Source organism: Ruditapes philippinarum, unplaced genomic scaffold (genome assembly GCF_026571515.1).
Source record: "Ruditapes philippinarum isolate M1 unplaced genomic scaffold, ASM2657151v2 ctg13280_1_1_1_1, whole genome shotgun sequence".
In the NCBI taxonomy this organism is placed as follows: Eukaryota; Metazoa; Mollusca; class Bivalvia; order Venerida; family Veneridae; genus Ruditapes; species Ruditapes philippinarum.
The window spans coordinates 5360-24580 of record NW_026852509.1 but is presented as its reverse complement, the minus strand read 5'-3'; the positions used below and the strand labels follow the sequence as shown (position 1 = coordinate 24580).

At 33.1% G+C, this 19221-nt stretch overlaps 1 protein-coding gene across 1 annotated transcript; it reads left to right on the top strand.

The window, feature by feature from the left end:
• The first annotated feature begins 262 nt into the window (after nt 1-262).
• LOC132715213 (caspase-6-like) lies at nt 263-16059 on the top strand. Its single transcript, XM_060698207.1, has 4 exons — nt 263-301; nt 4097-4572; nt 10535-10584; nt 15343-16059. The coding sequence occupies exons 2-4, from the start codon at nt 4110-4112 to the stop codon at nt 15835-15837; spliced, it is 1008 nt and encodes a 335-aa protein (XP_060554190.1). The 5' UTR covers nt 263-301; nt 4097-4109; the 3' UTR covers nt 15838-16059.
• Nucleotides 16060-19221: the final 3162 nt, after the last annotated feature.

Below are 19221 nucleotides of genomic sequence, written 5' to 3'. Positions count from 1 at the left end.
GCAGCTTCCTTCTTCTTTGATTTTGAATTTTAAAAAACTTTAAAATTCGTTCTTGCAATCCCTGTCAGCCATTTTGCAAGCGTAGACTGCACATAAAATCAAGGTCAGTCTTACGTATTTTTTATACCAAAATTTTTCGAACCAGTCTGTAATGTTTAAACCGAAAGTTTACAAACCGAAAGTAGATTTTTCTGGAAAAGGTTATCATTTTAAAATAACTTCTTTGTGTTAGATTTAACTAACGTTAGTATCCAAAAAAGTATAGATTTTCTGGAAAAACGGATCCGCATAACTTGATAAGGTTATCATTTTAACTTCTTTGTATTAGATTTAATTAGTATCAATATGTATTTAATGTATCTTAGCTTAATTAATTCGGCGTTTGACTCATTTCCTACTGCCAAACTGGGACATACGATAGAGTCACAGTACCTGTGCTCGACCAGCCCAGTGCTCGACCAATACTTCTATTTGTGTATGATTTATGCATTAAAGTGAAAAAACCCTGGGAGTTTGTGTGTGCTATTTGTACCTGACCTGTAACCTCTACACATGTACAAGTACTCCAAGTTTGGTAGAAGATTGACCATTTTTCAGACAATATTAAACAGTTTACAAAAATACAATTCTATAATACAAGTAGTAGTAAAAAACTATTTAAAACACTGAAATAATGATAATTTAGGGCAAATGTGGACAATACTTTGTTAAATTGCCTTTTACTTTTATGACTCCAATTGATTTCCATAGGAAAGGTGTTCAAAAATTATCAAAACCCTGCTTTCCATAAAAGGCAGGGGCTATGAACATGTAAACAAATATGGCAGCTGTACGGAAAAAAAATCGGGAACACACCACTTAAAGCGTAGACAATTTGTATATTACACCAATTATCACACTTAACTAATGTTTGCAGAATGATTTAGTAAAAAAAAAATATGAGAATAAGTAATCTCAAACACCCCAGTATATGCAAATTCCAAAACTCTTATAAAACACTTTATTTGTCAATGTATAGCATTTCCTTTGTATCATATTTTGCTCTCATATTTTCATCTATAGACACTAAAACATAAATGTTTCAAACTATTTTTGAAATAGAATTGTTGAACTTTAAAAAGTCATATCTGTTTTTAAGAAATAAAAGTTCTGATAAAGATAAAAAACCACCTGGTCGAGCACTGGTTTGGTTGTCTGAAAAATATAGTGGTTTTATACCCTATATACAACTCCGTGGTAAATTGTATCCTAATCTCTTTTATTAAAACGCTTTAGCTTATTGTGAGTTTGAAAGGTCCAGCTTTGTAACAAAAATAAGTTTCCCAGCAAACCTTTTGTTCTGAAAGAGTTTTTATGTGATTTTGTGAAAAACTGGTTGAGCACTGGTACGGTGACTCTATATCGTATATCCCAGTGCCAAACAAATGGTCAAACTCTCCCTTTCAAGTTACTCCCCATAATCGTTTCCTCCCCCCAAGACAGGCCTGTCTCATATTGAATCAATTTGTTGAAAGACCGTCAAGATAGAACATCACAGATTTCTTACACATGCACGAGTACATGTATCGGACCTGGGAAGAAAATATCTATAAAGAATGAAACAATATTAGAAATCTTCGACCATTCGGGAACTACTTTGCTTGAAAATTAATGCGCCTGTCATTTGACAATACGCATTGATCTGTCCTGAATTTTTCGGCGTTATTAGGGGGCAGGGGACATATTCGTATGACGGCCCCGGTCAAATTTTTTAATAACTCAGACATGATGTTTTGAAGGTACTGATAACTTCTGATATTTCTCTGTCATTGTAATTCTTTCTTGTTTGTGTGTAGGAAATGAGATATATTTTTGGGTTTTTACCCGAAACTAAGCATTTTGGTAGCTTTGTATGTATTTCTGACTCTCCGAATGGAGGTGAAAAAGTTAAAAATCAAGCTTTGACAGTTGGCGCCAAACAAGTAAGAAATTTCAGATAAATTTTGTGAAAAATCTAAACGTATGACAGACACTTTATTTGTCATTTCTGAAAATGCTATAGCTTGCACTGCGTGTTACTGATATTTTTAAAGGAATCGGGCGGATTCTGGAGTATGCTGCACCTTCATGAAGATTGCCCATATTGGTATATTTTAGGTGTGATTTTGGCTGGGTGGGGGTAAATATAAATTGCTGTCAGTCATTTTTTGAAGGAGCAATGCATGCAAACTATTATTTTCTTCAATGTATGTCATATATCATTGAATAATGCTGTGCAACTGGTTATCTGCCTGTGAAACAGATTTTGAAATATTTGGAATTGTGTTTCTGGTCACACTGAAATACAAAATTTTTCATTTTTATGTCCCCTGCCCCCTACATATAAAGGGAAGTAACCGCCTAAAAAAAGTGGCATTTGCAATTAACAGCATTAGGCTCTGAACTTTCGCTACCATTATTTGTTTGGTCTGACGACCCAAACAAATAAAAACCTCTGTGTCAAAAAGTGATATACATGTATATGCCCCCTTAAAATATACTATAAGTTAAGAGTTTCAGTTTTCAGGAACGGGAAGGGCTAGAGACTAGAGGTCAGTCTCATTTGGAAGCTTAATACAAACGTGAAATAGTGATACAAGTTTATTTTAATTATCTGGACAATTGTATTCACAACGTCCCGGGAAATTAACCCCTTGCTCGCAGACTCTAATCTGGAATTTCCTGCCTTGGCTTAACTTAAAGTATATTTATAAGGGGGCATATATTTCACTTTTGGTTTTTGACACATTTAAGATTTTTTTATCAATGTGGTCATATTTTCTTCCCAGGCCTGTGGGTATGCGCACTGCAACCAGTCCATGCACAATCTTGAAAACATTCGGAGTCTAACATCAGTTCTCCTACTTGTATTTTCCAGGGAACGCCAACCTAACTTATCTAACATAAGGGAGACACTATTGTATGTAGAATAGTCCTTAGTAACACACCGCGCAGCTCTGCGCTGGACCATTTCAACTTTGTGGATGTTCTGCTGAGTGTAAGGACACCAGACAGAACTGGCATATTCAAGCTGGGGTCTAACCAGGGTTTTGTATGCAAATTCCCTTACGCTTGAATTTTTAGAAGGGATATTTCTTTTAAGAAAGTTAGTTTTACTAGCCTAAGAGGTAACATGATTGACTTTGTTCCAACTTAGATCAGAGTAGAAAGTAACACCAAGGTACTTTGCGTCATTGACATTTTCTAGGACTTGGAGTGAATATACTGACTTGAATGGTTGTTTTGACTTGGTAATATTTAACACCGTACACTTAGAAGGGTTGAACTTCATGTCCCATTTGCTTTCCCATAGCTGTAACCTGTCAAGGTCTTGTTGTAAGATCCTTTCTTGGGAATTGTAATTGACTGCTATATAAACAGCAGTGTCATCGGTAAATAATTGGACCCTGAAACTAAATTCAGTAGATTTTCCTTATTTAGAATCCAACGAAAAAGGTAACCTTGAACTGGGCAGGGTTTGAAAGACCCTGGTCTGGGTTACTAATAAGTATCAATAATGAATTACTCATCCATACACGAGTATTGAAACATATTGTTATACATGTATACAACATTGTTATAGTAAACGTTTTTATTCATTTATGTAATTTCTGATTCAATAACAACAAAATTTCGACAATTTCAATCTGCGTTTTTTTGCAAGAATAAGGGTTGATCGTCACATTGTATCACTACACTTTGTCGTATCGGGAATGGGTGGACAGACATATGAATTGAGTAATTTTGTTGTAACTGGCGAGTATTTAAATAAATAGACGGACACGAGAAACGAATAAAAATATGAGTCGCGTCACGACAAAACCAACGTAATGCGTTTGCGCAGTCTGATCAGAATCCACGCTGTTCGCTTACAAACCCTATTACACGTAGAGAAACTGATAGCGAACAGTATGGATCCTGATCAGACTGCGCGGATGCGCAGGCTGGTCTGGATCCATGATGGTCGCAAACCCACTATGTTGGTTTTGTCGTGACGCGGCTCAATTAATTTTTAGACAACCAGAATGTAGCATTTATCAGCTAATCATTCAACAACATATTTTTAAACATTTTTCAGATAACTAGACACTATGTCAACAAGCAACAAAATACGGGGCTATGCTGTTGTTATTGTAAATGAAAAAGAGGTTGATAACTCCGGCTTTAAAGAACGGAAAGGTGCATCCAATGATTCGGATTTCATTCAAGCATCTTTCTGTAACAAACTTGGTTTTAAATGGTTGAATCAAAGTCAAAGTAGGGATCTGAAAAAGTCACAGTGGATTCATTCCGGAGATCCACCGAAAGAATGCGATTGTTTGACCTGCAAGATTCAGAAAACAGACCATTCAAAGTCCGAGTGTTTCCTACTAGTCATTAGTACACACGGAAGAGAGGAAGAAGGACAACAGATAATCAGATTTAGTGATGTCAAGAAGATTTATCTAGCAGACGTGATTGATACGTTAAGTGATGACAAATGTCCGTCTCTTGTAGGAATACCTAGAATTGTGGTATTACAAACTTGCAGGACGAACAATAAATTACCGGAAGGTAAGGATGCCAAGGTGATGTACGTGTAGATCAAGATACTATCATATCGAAATATCCTATTGCTATTACAGACAAAATTTGAAACAAAGCTGAAATTATTCAAGTAAAATGTTAGTATAGATTCGTTCCAGTTTGAAATCTGATACAATTGCACATTTAGAAGTTCAGTCTTATTGTTTTAAGGACACTTTTGACGGAACTGACACTTAATGTGTATTCATTGATAATGGTAGTTGGTCTTTCACGTACATTAAAAATGCGATCTTGGTCTATAGTAACCAAACGTCTAATGTATGTTTCTGTGTCTTTTCTTTTATACTTTTTACTACATATTTACATGTCACAGTTGCGATTAAATATAGGTCAAGCAAGAAGTATAGATTTGCATGTAAAACAAATAATTCTTTATGCAATACGGTATAATAATGCACTTTGAAACCTAGAAATGGACACTGCCCTTCCAATTCAAAGTGACTGTATTTTCCAGTAGTCTGAAACTATATTTATACATTTTTACATTTTGTGTGCTAAAAATAGCAACGTTTAAGTAAATGATGAAATAATAAAATCTCATTTCTGTAAACTGTTTATAATAAGTTAATTTGATTGGCTGAATTTTTGCGCCGGTTTTAACACATTTTTGGTTTGATTTCTGAACAAGCGCTGAGGACAAATGGACTCAATGTGTGCGAGATCAATTCGCCTAGTCGGAGAATCGAACCTCTTTATTTCAGATACGATGAGCTTTCTATTGAGTTTAGCGGATGGAGACAGCAGTAAAAATAAAATGAACCGTAAGACGCAAATCAGTCTAATTAACAAAGGTGATAAATAGATTCAAAACATCTCTAGCTATTAGTCATAATTATTATATGTATACTTTATTCAGAAAAAAGACATGATATGTCAATCATCTTACATAGCTAAATATATTAATACACAAAAGATTGTAATATCTAAATTTCACAATAAAATATCATCACAATGGCAGTCAAACAGTATATAAACAGTAAATAACAAATTGTATCTAATCTGCAATCACCTGGAAAAAATATATATCTAACTGATTTTAATTCACAAATCATGTTTTTAACTTTAACAGGGGAGAATTTCTGGTGACTTAAGAAAAAATAATAAAGAAATACAATTTTAACAATTACATAATACGATATATGCAAGATCCATCAATTCTTGTACATGCACATGTATATATCTATATATATTTTACATAATTCGATTCAAATATTGTGTTCTTAGTTCAAAACTTTTTAAGACATACAATGATAACTTCTGAATAACTACTTTGTTATCATTGTTTAAAAGCTCAGTAAATTTTAATACATTAGCATTTCTCCAAAAATATTCTTTTATATATCGTTTTCGTAAATCAATATACAGAGGACACTCTAGTAAAAAATGAAATTCATCCTCTAATGTTTTACAAATTAAACATTTACGGTCTGAATATGAGATTTTTGAAGGTTTGTGCCACCTGCCTGTTTCTATTTCTAATCTATGCGCCGAAACCCTAAGCCTTGATAATGCAATTCTTAATTTGATGTTTTTGATAATATCCAAATACGGCTGAAATTTAAATTTTGCATATAAATTATATGTTCTTGCTCCAGATGACCCTTGTAGTTGACTATTCCAATTTTGAATAAAACCATCAGTAAGTCTGCTTTTAAAATATTCCAAAAATAAAGTTTTATTTCCTACTCCCTGAAACAACCATGCATAACTAAAACCTAGATTTTCTAACAACTCTTTAATAGATTTAGCCCAAGAATTCTTTTGGGGATGCAAATCTAAATCATTCAACATTAAGCAATATACCTTTTTAATATACTTATTTTCATCACTTTCAATAATTTTAAACCAATAGCGTACAACATTTACTAACTGTTTATAAAATAAAGTTGTGCGCCCCAGTTCACCATATATAAAATTATTTTGTGTTTGAGGCCTAACTCCTAGTAAATGTTTGCAAAATTGTAAGTGAACTCGTTCTATTTTTTTCTGAATTATAGAAACCCCACACCTCACTACCATAACTTAAAATGGGTAAAATAAGTTTATCAAATAGATTTAAACAATGACTTATTGTAAGACAAGGGAATTTCACTAGATACGATTTTAATTTGAATATACCCTTTAAAGCTTGACCACTTAATGTTTCACATGTTGATTGAAAAGAACCACCAGTACTAAATACAATACCTAAATACGAAAAAGAATTAACTACTTCAATAGCAGAATTTTGATATATGAATTCTAAGTTTTGTCTATTTCTCCCGCCTTTTCTAAAAATCATAATTTTTGTTTTATTCACGTTTACTGTTAATTTCCATCTAGTACAATAAATATCTAACAAATCTAAACCTTTTTGTAAACCTGACTCTGATTCTGAAAGAATTACAATATCATCTGCATAAAGCAGTAGAAATATTTTTAAACAACCTAACTCAACTCCTTCGAATCCATTTATAGAGAAATGTTCCTCAATGTCATTCAAATACATGGAAAATAAAAAAGGTGATAAACATTCCCCTTGACGTACCCCAAGCATACAAACAAAATCTTCACTAACATTATTGTCATATTTAACACATGACTTAATGCTCTTATACATGGATTGTAAAATATTTAAAATGTTCCCTCTCACTCCCAATTTAATCAATTTAAACCACAGAATGTCTCTAACAACATAATCAAAGGCTTTTGTAAAATCCACAAATGCAACATATAACTTTTTATTTAAATTTAATAGATGATTTATAATACCATTTAAAACAAAAATATTATCAATGGTTCCCATGTGCTTTCTAAAGCCTGCCTGTGCCTCAATATAAACATTATAATTTTCAGCCCATTTACATAGTCTGTTATTTAACACTTTTGAAAATAATTTCCCAAATGTACTAAGTAAAGTAATTCCTCTATAATTTCCTACTTCATTAACGTCTCCTTTTTTATGCAATGGAATAATAAACCCTTCTGTCCAGACCTCTGGAAAATAACCTGTAGAAAATAACTTATTAAACAATAAAAATACTCCTTTAACAAATATATCATTCTGCGAACCGTACTTAAAAAATTCAGTTAAAACATAATCTGGGCCTGCAGATTTACCTATATTTAATTCTCTACATGCTTTCACTATTTCTAAATACGACAATTCAACATTTAATTCTGAGAACATACACTGGAGTTCATTATTCAAATAACGTTCAATAAAATATAAAATGTCCTCGTCTGGCTGAAAAAATACAGAGTCCGGATCATTGATAGCTTTAAAATATTGTACAAAGTTATCAGCTGTCAATGTATTTGATTTATTTTATTTAAATCTGTACTTTTTAACAAATTCCAATAGGCCTTTGCATTAATAAATCTCAAATTTTCTAATTTCTTTGTTTGGTCACAATCATATATATATTTCTTTTTTCTCAATATACTTTTATACTCGCTTCTAGCACTCACCATATTTTTTCTGGATTCATCACATTTATTTTTTCTAAAATCATTTAAACTTCTATAAAACGCAACTTGTTTTTGTTTACAGTCACTATCATACCATATTTTTTTATCTTGAGTATCTGTAACTTTAACATTTTGTTGAAAAATTTTCTTTTTAAACAGTGTTGAACATACTTCATCAATAATACAATAAAAATCTTGTAAACTTGAGTCAATTTCCTCATTTGTAGATGAAGATTCTAATTTTGTATTAAACTCATGTAGTTTATTGATAATTTGATAATTATTTAATGAATCTAAAAATAACTCTTTTTTCTCATTTTCCCATTTATATTTATGTGATACAGTATTGCTTTCTGCCTGAACATTGAGTTCTATGTTACAATTGGTAACATTGTGTGAAATTGTATAATTAACAACACAATGATCTGATAAAATATTTGGTTCTTGAACTTTAAATGAAGAGACATGCTGAAAAAAGTCACTTCTACATAACACCATATCTACAACACTACTACCAGCACTATTAACACACGTATAATTACCACAGTTCTTATCATCACCTAATCTGCCATTTACAATACGCATACCAGTGGCTTTACAAAAATTTAACAAATATTTGCCATGCTCATTAACCTTTTTATCTTGGCTGATTCTAGGTAATTCATTATCTGTTACATAATTCCAAGATAAAATATTTTCATCAAACAGATTATCATTTTCAACAAAATCTGACCTTCCGCCAACACGTGCATTCAGGTCACCGTTAATTATGAAGTGACATCTATCATTGAACATATTTTCAAAATAAGACATATCATCAATTATAATATCAAACATATTCTGTTCAGTTAACATTTCCCTGCTACTTCCTGAAGGTATGTTATATGCTAAACACAAAATAACATCTTTTTCAAAATTAAACACACATTTGTCTATTTGCAGCCATATAAGGCAGTCTGTGTTACATTTTAATAGTTTCACATGTTTGTTTATTGCTTCCGAAATATAGATAATTAAGCCCCCGCTATCTCTTTTTGAACATTTATTTTTCCGCTCTCTATTCAATATATATGTAGCAAAATTTGGAACGCTTGGATTAAATGTGTCATTCAACCATGATTCCGTAAATAAAACTATATCATTTTCTTTAAATATTAATTTTGGTTTCATCGGAGTCTAACTTGTTATAACTTTTGCCCATTAGTCCCTGCACATTTAATCAGCACACTCTAATTCCTGAATTCCCCCCTTCGGAGCCCTATAGTTTGGGATTTTCCGTGTCTGTTTCACTATAATATTGGTCATTTCCACTGGATTCTGATTGGTCGCGTATATAAAGTTTGCTCATTTTCACATTCCCCCCAGTATCAAGTACCGACTGATTTGGTTGACTGCTTGCGCGTTTCTTGTTCTTCTCAGATCTATTTATAGATGATCTTCCGGGTGTTGACACATTTCTAGCACGTGCTTTTTCACTTGTTTTGTGTTTGGTTACTAAAGTTAAATTTGAATTTGTATTTTGTATTGGTGCTTGTTTATTCAACATTTTGGATTTATAATTCTCGCTGCTTGACGGATTAACTTGACTTTTAGATGGTAAGTCGATATTGATTTCATTCACTTTGTTTTGATTTTTATTTACCTGTAAAGGTGTAGATTCAGCCGAAATGTGATTTTCATGAGTTTGCGAAAAAACATTTTCGTCACTTAACTCGACATCAATTTCTGTTTCTTGCGAATAAAGTCTCTGTCTAATCTGTTTGTTCTCATGCTCAATATAGGCCAGTTCCTCCATGCGATCTCTCCCATTACATTGTACCATTCTGGAAACATATCCCGGACCAAATTGCCATTTATAATCAATTTTGCTGGATAAATGATTTGCACTTTAGCCCTTTTTTCTCTAGCCAGTCTCGCTTCTTCCGACAAGTACAACACTTTCCTAGCTTTTGATATCTCAAGCGGATAGTCTCTATCAACTCCAAACGGTGTTCCTTTCAATTTGTATGACTGCTCCATGACAATATTAGTGCAGTCAAATTCTTTGAATTTAACAATTAGTGGCCTTTTAGGATCTTGATTGTTTCTATTTTTCTGATTGTACCTATATCCTAGCCTGTGTGCCCTTTCAATTTTCATGTCTGTTGTCATTTTTTGATAAATTCTCTGTGATATTATAAAATATGATATTGTTACGTCTATTTCTTGCTTCACTATCTATAGAATGATACGTAAGGTTTTTCAACATTAGTGTTTGTATATCACACATTTTCTCCACTTTCTTGACCCTCTCATTTGTAGTTACGTAACCTTTGTTTACCACATCAAATTTTCTTTCTACATTGTCAATTTTCTCTATAGCTTTGTTCATTTGATCAAACATACATGTAAGTTATAGCTGCAACTAGATAACGTAATATACGTGAGAACATTACATATTGTATGTGTAAATAATATTAATATACCTTTAATTCTTCAGAGCTAAGAGATGATCAAGGGTTTGAAGTTACAGTTGGGATAGGACAACTCGTAAGTATTTTAAAATTTTCATCTTAATATAGTACTTGTACATTTACATCCATTTATATATACGAGGGATGTTTCATAATTAATACAATTTCACTAGAATCTCAAAAGACCCGTGTAGTATTCGCATTAAAATAATCAACATTTCAGATACTAATACATAAAGTGTTAAAGAACACTATTGTTTACCGACAAAGTTATAGCAGTTCGCAAAAATAGGTTTATACATTACAATATGTGCAAATATGACCGATGATGTCCAATCATAATGGTACTGAAATTCGCCTTTTCATTAAAATCAACGCATGTTTTTGTGACCTGTAAAGTGTATGATAGATCATTAGATCATGTATTAGATCAAATGAGATTTTATAAAGATTGATGGTTTCACTGTTTTAACTATAGTAGATATCGGCTAAAAAACTGCAAGAAATTATTCGTCGGAAATTTGGTGTCCCTAAATAGCATGAAGGCACGCGTGATTAACGTTTTGCTTGTTTGCTTATCTCTGTCATATTTGTAAATTAGGACTGAAAGCAATCCCACATTTATGATCCAAAGTACAGAAAGCGACGTGGGTCAAACATGTTATTGTGCAATTATTAGTACCGACAAACTGATGACCAACAGTGCTTATATTATATTATCCGCTTCGAAACTAAATTATTAATTTTAACCTTTTATGCGTCTTGAACAGAATAAACAATAACACTACTATTGTTTCAATATTTGTGTATACATATCAATATAAACACTTATTTTTGTGTGGTTGATGAAACCATGGAACAAGAATTATCACGAATTAAAGCTGCGAAACAAACCATTATTTCGATAACTTGTTGATTTAATTCGTTCTTATATAACAACTCAAACACATTCTAACGTTTAGTTTGTAAAATAAATAAAATTTGGCTAATGTCAAAGCACCACTTGCGGGCTGGGTTGTTTAGCAATGCAATCTTTTCAGAACTGCGGGGTCGTACTAGTTTGTTTTCAACATTCTTTTGTACTTGCGTGAACGCTATAGTTGTTCAAACTTGCCTCTGCTATATTTTATTTAACATTGTAGCGTTCACAGTTGAATAGTAAATCGCCTTTGTTAATTCAAGAGTGGTGAGCTTGTCGAAAAGATGTCAGTTTGGTAGATTAAATACTTTTTAGCTCACCAGAACCGAAGGCTCAAGGTGAGCTATTAGTATCAAAGGGGGATGCTCCGTCGTCCGTCGTCATGCTCAACAATCGTCTTCTTCTCTGAAACTACTGGGCAGATTTACTTCAAATTTGGTCGGTAGCATCCTTGTGACAGTCACACTTAAATTTGCTCATGTCATTCCAATTGGCCCCTTTTAGGGGCTGCTAAAGCTAAAAATAGAAAAACCTTTAAACGTCTCCTTCTACAGAACTTATCGATGGATGATCACCAAACTTTGTCTGTAGAATTCTTCGGTAGTCTTTTATCAGGTTTTGTTTATATTAATTTGATTGGCCCCTTTAAGGGGCCGCTAAAGCTAAATATAGAAAAACCTTTGAACATCATCTCCTACTGAAATATTTGATGGATGATCACCAAACTTTGTCTGTAGCATTCTTAGGTAGTCTTTTATCAAGTTTGCTCATATTAATTTGATTGGCCCCTTTTAGGGGCCGCTAAAGCTAAAAATAGAAATACCTTTAAACGTCTGTTTCTATAGAACTAATTGATGGATGATCACCAAACTTTGTCTGTAGCATTCTTTGGTAGTCTTTTATCAAGTTTGCTCATATTAATTTCATTGGCCCCTTTAAGGGATCTCTAAAGCTAAAAATAGAAATACCTTTAAATGTCTTCTTCTACAGCACTAATTGGTGGATGATCACCAAACTTTGTCTGTAGCATTCTTAGGTAGTCTTTTATCAAGTTTGCTCATATTAATTTGATTGGCCCCTTTTAGGGGCTGCTAAAGCTAAAAATAGAAAAACCTTTTAACATCTCCTTCTACAGAACTTATCGATGGATGATCACCAAACTTTGTCTGTAGAATTCTTCGGTAGTCTTTTATCATGTTTTGCTCATATTAATTTGATTGGCCCCTTTTAGGGGCCTCCAAAGCTAAAAATAGAAAAACCTTTGAACATCATTTCCTACTGAAATCACCAAATGTTTGTCTGTAGCACTCTTAGGTAGTCTTTTATCAAGTTTGTTCATATTTATTTGAACTGGCCCCTTTTAGGGGCATGCTAAAGTTGAAAATAGAAATACCTTTTAACGTCTCCTTCTACAGAAGTAATGGATGGATGATCACCAAATTTTGTCTGCAGCATTCTTAGTCTTTATCATGTTTTGCTCATATAAATTTGATTGGCCCCTTTTAGGGGCCTCCAAAGCTAAAAATAGAAAAAACCTTTGAACATCATTTCCTACTGAAATCACCAAATTTTGTCTGTAGCACTCTTAGGTAGTCTTTTATCAAGTTTGTTCATATTAATTTGATTGGCCCCTTTTAGGGGCTGCTAAAGCTAAAAATAGAAAAACCTTTAAACGTCTCCTTCTACAGAACTTATCGATGGATGATCACCAAACTTTGTCTGTAGAATTCTTCGGTAGTCTTTAATCAGGTTTTGCTCATATTAATTTGATTGGCCCCTTTAAGGGGCCGCTAAAGCTAAATATAGAAAAACCTTTGAACATCATCTCCTACTGAAATATTTGATGGATGATCACCAAACTTTGTCTGTAGCATTCTTAGGTAGTCTTTTATCAAGTTTGCTCATTAGTCATATTAATTTGATTGACCCTGTTTAAGCTAAAGCTTTAATTCCCCAGGTCATGGCATTTCTTCAAATTATAGTTTAAAGATATTCTATGCTCAAATTTAATATTAAAAAATATTGACAATGGATACACAGTCTTTTTATAAATATAAAATAAACGTGTTTTGACTTCACACAAAGAAGATATGTTATGTTTTAAACTCTTCACACTATAGGAGGTCACAGTATAAATATAATGATTACAAGTGTCATTAAAAAAACTTTTTTTTTTTATAGAAAAGACCAACTTTACTTGGCCTATAATAGGATATGCAGCTTCCCATACATAGTTTATTCATTCTTTTATCCAAATTAGACATTTCCAGTAAGAATTTCATAAATTTCAATAAATTTCTATGATATAGGATATCTTTTCATAATGAAAGGGAAACAACTCATGTTGGAATGTGTACATATGTTAAAAGGTTCAATGGCTTGGAGAAAGTCTTAATGTCATGACCTGTTTATGATGTGTAAATATCTTTCAGCACTAGAAATCGGACATCATATTGCATCATTGTAAGGTCAGTTGTAGGTCATTAACTTGTTATTGTTATTGAATTTTGTTAAAAATTGTATTTTTTTCATTTTTTTTTCTTGAATTGGATTTAAACTTGGAAAAAGCACATTTCAATAAATTTTGGGACAGACTGTTGAACCTGAGTTTCATGTGCATAATTGAATTTTGGTATCAGTGGAACTGTTTTTGATATTTTTGAAACCATTGCACATACTTTCTTGTTTTTGATGTACAGAGACTTGAAATTTGGAATGATGTACAGAGACTTGAAATTTGGACCAGGAATGTAATTTCTGATGCGAAATGAATTAAGATATCAACTGACTACTTTTGATATTATTATTTGATATTGTTTGACCTAGTTTGTCGTTTTTTGATGTACCTGCTGGAAATTTGGACAAGGGGTTTAATTTCTGATCCTGAATTGAATTTTGATATGAACTGGCCTACTTTTGATATATTTGATATCGCTTTACCTACTTTTTTTGTCTTTTATGTACAGACTTGAAATTTGGACCAGGGGTGTAATTTGTGTAATTTTTGATGTTGAATTCAATTTTGATACCAGCTGACCTACTTTAGGTATTATTGACACCATTTGACCTACTTTCTTGTATTTTGACATTCAGATTTTAAATTTGGACCAGGTTTGTAAATTCTGATGCCGAAATGAATTTTGATATCAACTGACCTACTTTTGATATTTTTGATATAATTTGACCTTCATTCTTGTGTTTTTTGACATACAGACTTGAAATTTGGACTAGGGGTGTAATTTCTGATGCTGAATTGAATTTTGATATCAACTGGCCTACTTTTCATATTTTTTACAATGTTTGACCTATTGTCTTTTTTTGAGGTACAGTTATGTTACCATACAGAATGTATTAAAAATTTGTTATCCTCAAACATCTACATCTTACATGTTTTGCATGTGACATTTTGTGTTTTCATTCAAAAAAGTTATAAAAAAAATTGATAAGTCAAAATTTATCCTGCTCCAGTTGTCATTTATTCTGCATTTATTCTACATAGTCTGATAGGAACACACTTGCAACATACATATTTTTAACAAAGCCTGTCCAAAATATTAGGGCAAAATATTTCAATTTATATTAATTTTGTGAATTATGAAATGATGGGTTAGATGAGTGATCTAGAGCCATCTTAGTGGCCCTTTTTTTAATATGAAGAAAAAAAGCTAAAACAATCAGTGTTGTGAAAGTATATTACTAGAGGGGCAAGTTAAAGTTGAGCTGAACTTGCTGAAAGAGCTGGACTTGCCTTTCAGCAAATTCTTTTAAAACATAATTTCCAACACTGTAAAGCCGTTGTTTCTGGTGAGCGACTCAGGGCCATAATGGCCCTCTTGTTCACCTTCTTGTCATTTCGTTATAAGTTATCTAACATTTTACTCTTTAACATATGTGTATTTTAACTTAAATTTGTAGAACATCAAGGATGGCAATGACAATGATAGCGAACTTGCTGTTCCAGAAAAGGGCCAAGGCGATAACCAGGATATGAATGACCCCTCTTCTGGGAATGACCTCTCTTCTGGGAATGACCTCTCTTCTGAAGACGAGTCTGATGTTGATCCCGAGGATGACATATTTTATTCAGCATGCGCCATTCCTAATAATTTTCTGATAGTGTACCCAACAACAGCTGGGAAGAGGTCTAAACGAAATACCAGAAAAGGTTCTTGGCTGATAGAGGAGTTAAATGATGTTATTTGTAAGCATGACTTCAAAACTGAACCAACTATGAACTTCCTAAAAGTTCTTACCAAAACTGCTGGTCAAGTAGCCAAGCGAACAACAAAAAAGGATAAGTTTATGAATTCCCCTTGCATTGTACACAAGCTGCTATGTCCACTATTGTTTACTGCACCAGAAAGCAATGAAATGGCAGGGCCCTCTACATCTGATAAACCGGCTCTTTAACACAAAAAATATCTTGTTTTATCCGAAATTAGGGTTCTAGTAATTAACACGATTCTTATACTGAATAATGTTTTATGCATATCCAACTCAATATTTATAATCAATGTTTTTATATATGTTTTTACAGTATGTATTTTCATACTTATTGTTTATATTTGTAACGTCTCTAAAAGTTTTTTTTGTAGAAAATACATAGTCAAAGAATAATTTTAATCTCCATTTGTCATTGTTTTCCCGGTTGATTGCATGCAAATGATTTACAAAACCTCCGATGCGCATGTCTTATTCTAGCAGAACAAACTTATGACCTATAGGAAGATCGGTAATTTTGCCAGGGACTTTGGACTTTTTCATGTGAGGAAGCTATCCAGCTAGCTTACGGAACGTCGGTGGTTGCTGAGGGGCACCTGAGGTCCTCTTCTACCGGTAAAGCTGAAAAGTCGCCATATAAAATTTACTGTGTTCGTACAACGTAGAATGTGAAACCGAAACCCCCCCCCCAAAAAAAAAAAAAAACAATCAGTTATCCCTAGTGAGACAAATGCGCTCGTGTTTTCGGGCATTTATCACAGGTGCTTGTACGACATACTTTATAAAGGAAAGTTATTAAATATGTGTCACTATATAGTTGGAGAGGTGAGACATTAGTAAGTAATTTTGCATGTTGAGAAAGTATATGTATTCATTATCGAGGTATATAACCACAAGGAAAATTTAAATGAAAATTCACCAATAGATCTACTACTTTTTTATATTTCTATTTAAAAATAACTATTAATAAAATCGGAATTTTGCCAACCGGCGCACGTACAAACTTTGACTTTCAATCCAAGCATTATTTTCCGCTTATGTGAGTAGTGCATTTGATTTCATTCATTCAAAATTTTGACATGAACATGAACTTGTATTTTTTCAGCACAGCACGCTAAACAAAAAGTAAACTAAAATGATGTTATTTGGCGTTCACGAAAAATGGAATATCACAAAATTATGCGTTTTTCTTGAAATGTCAACAGATGAGACAAAATGATAAAAAAGTGAAGGTGAAGGACGGTGTGAATATTTATGTACCGTTTGCAAAGTTGAATGAAGTTATGCAGGCGATTTCCGAACGGGAGGACTATCAGTAATTCATAGCGAAATTGTTACCCTAGAAAGAGACAGACGGACAAAATGTGTACAGTATCTTACAGAGTAGGGATCTGTCAAAGTTCTGCGAGTAGAATGTTGACAGACATTCTTTACATGCGAACGGATCCGGTACGCTGGATGTCCTAGCCATTGATCAAAAACTAAATGAAGCCATTATAGCTTTTCTGTCGTGAATCATGTTGTCGTCGAAATGACGTGACTTGCGCCGCTTCCCCTATACTGCATAGTTTCAAATGTCTCTTATTTGTTAACATATATCATAAAATGTATACAATTTCGCATCTACAGCGGAAATACATGTGTATATAATTAAAATGTATATATAAATTATGCCAAACTATCACGTTGTTGGACCTTTACTTCAGAATATTCACAAAGACTCGTGCATTATAAATATAAAGGGTAAGGGATATTTTTCATTTCTGTTATTTAACGGTATCATTTAGAGTAAGGCAGTTAATAAGATTGACCACGTTTCCACTTTAACCATGCATATTGCATTAAAAAGTTTTTTGCCCATCATTACGCGAAAATTTTCAAAGCTGCCGCTGCGCTTATTTTCGAAGTTGTTACTCACCCTGGATGAACAAGTTTTGTCACGTGACCACAAATGCAAACGCCGATTTAACATTTCAGCAATTACGGACCCGATTTCAGGTAATTATTTGAAAATATCTTTTTTTCTACTGCATCCACAAAATTATGACCTAGACCTTAGGACCCGGCGTTAATTGAGCTTTTATTTTATGTATGTAGTAATTGCGAGACTTAGGTGTTCTTTTAGAACACTTCGACACAAATTTTCTTTTTGCAAGGCAAACGCCGATAGGTTTTTAACTTTTCTTATCTTTTTTGTTCACTGGAAACCCATGTAGAGGGAAAATAATAGAAGATATGTCTTTTTACAAGTAATTTTCGTACCTAACTAATTTATAATTTCATTGGCAAGGTTATATTGGATATAAACCCATGTTTTCCACTTACTGTCGATTTTGCAAACGTCGTTTGATCATGTAAAATGTGCAAACGTCGGTTGGTCATGTGAAATATATGCAAGCGCCCGTTGATGTCTTTTTGAACGCTGAACTATATCTGTCTCATTTCCAGAATTCTTCATCACTGATTCTAATAACTCCATTCTGGCCACGACGCCCATGGTTTCCAGAATTATTGAATCTATCGGTAGCTCAGCCGTTATGTCTTCTATTGGTTTCAAATCTGTTACAACAACCAAATCTTAGATATGTCATCCAAAATTAGGTGTTCTGAAACTGACTGCATGGTTGCTATCGACAGACAGTTTAGAGAAAAAGTTTTTTTTCCAAAACTTCTTACAGCCAGCTGGACAACTGGTACTCAGAAAGATTACTCCAGTAAATTAAGATAATTAAGACAATGTATGATATGGTGTCGTCAAAACAATATTGATTCCTTCACAGCATCCTTAAATACGTGTGCTGAGTTTTTATCAGGTCTGTACAATAAAGGTTTACAGTAGGTTACCGCTCCATTTTATCTGCAGTTTTACCTTCAGTAGATAACACTCCTATTGGTCAACATCCGTGTGTTATCAAATTATTAAATGTTTTCAATTTAAGAACTCCTATAACAAAGTTGTTCCCTGAATGGGATTTGCCTAAAGTTCTTAGTGCGCTACAAACATTTCCTTTTGAACCTTTGAGAAAATCATCAATTTAATGTTTAACATATAAAGTTGTTTTTCTTACAGCTTTAACGACATTCAGGAGAGCCAGCTACCTTCAAGCGTTAACATTAGGAGGAGCTATTTCTGTGAAGACAGATGGGGAAACTTTTATCAGACAAGGTTTGGCTAAACAGGATAGACCTGGTCATTCATCAGCAAAATTTGTGTACCAGCTTTTAAGACCATCCAAGAAGAGCACTTGCTATCTATCTTAAAAGAACTGAATCCTTCAGACGTAAAGATGAAACAAGTTTATTTCTGACAATAAATGTGCCTCATTCTAAAGCTTCTTCACAAACTTTGGCTTCATATATTCTTAAAACTATTCAAGAGGCTTATGCAGATAAACATAAAAGTGAAACAGCACATTCTACAAGAGCTTTAGGTCCCGATTCTCAACGCTGCAGATTGGTCAAAAGAAAACACTTTCGTCAAATTTTATTTGAAACAAACAACTCCAAGTTATTTCACTGTGTAGTTCAACGTCGCTGTATAGTTCAACCTAAGAAGATTGATTTTTTTCTAAA

Excerpts from the sequence above, each read along its gene's own strand:
- LOC132715213 (XM_060698207.1), top strand. The coding sequence starts at position 4,110 with ATGTCAACAAGCAACAAAATACGGGGCTATGCTGTTGTTATTGTAAAT. Across the intron at positions 4,573-10,534 it reads GAACAATAAATTACCGGAAG|AGCTAAGAGATGATCAAGGG; the intron begins GTAAGGATGCCA and ends TTAATTCTTCAG. Across the intron at positions 10,585-15,342 it reads CAGTTGGGATAGGACAACTC|AACATCAAGGATGGCAATGA; the intron begins GTAAGTATTTTA and ends TTAAATTTGTAG.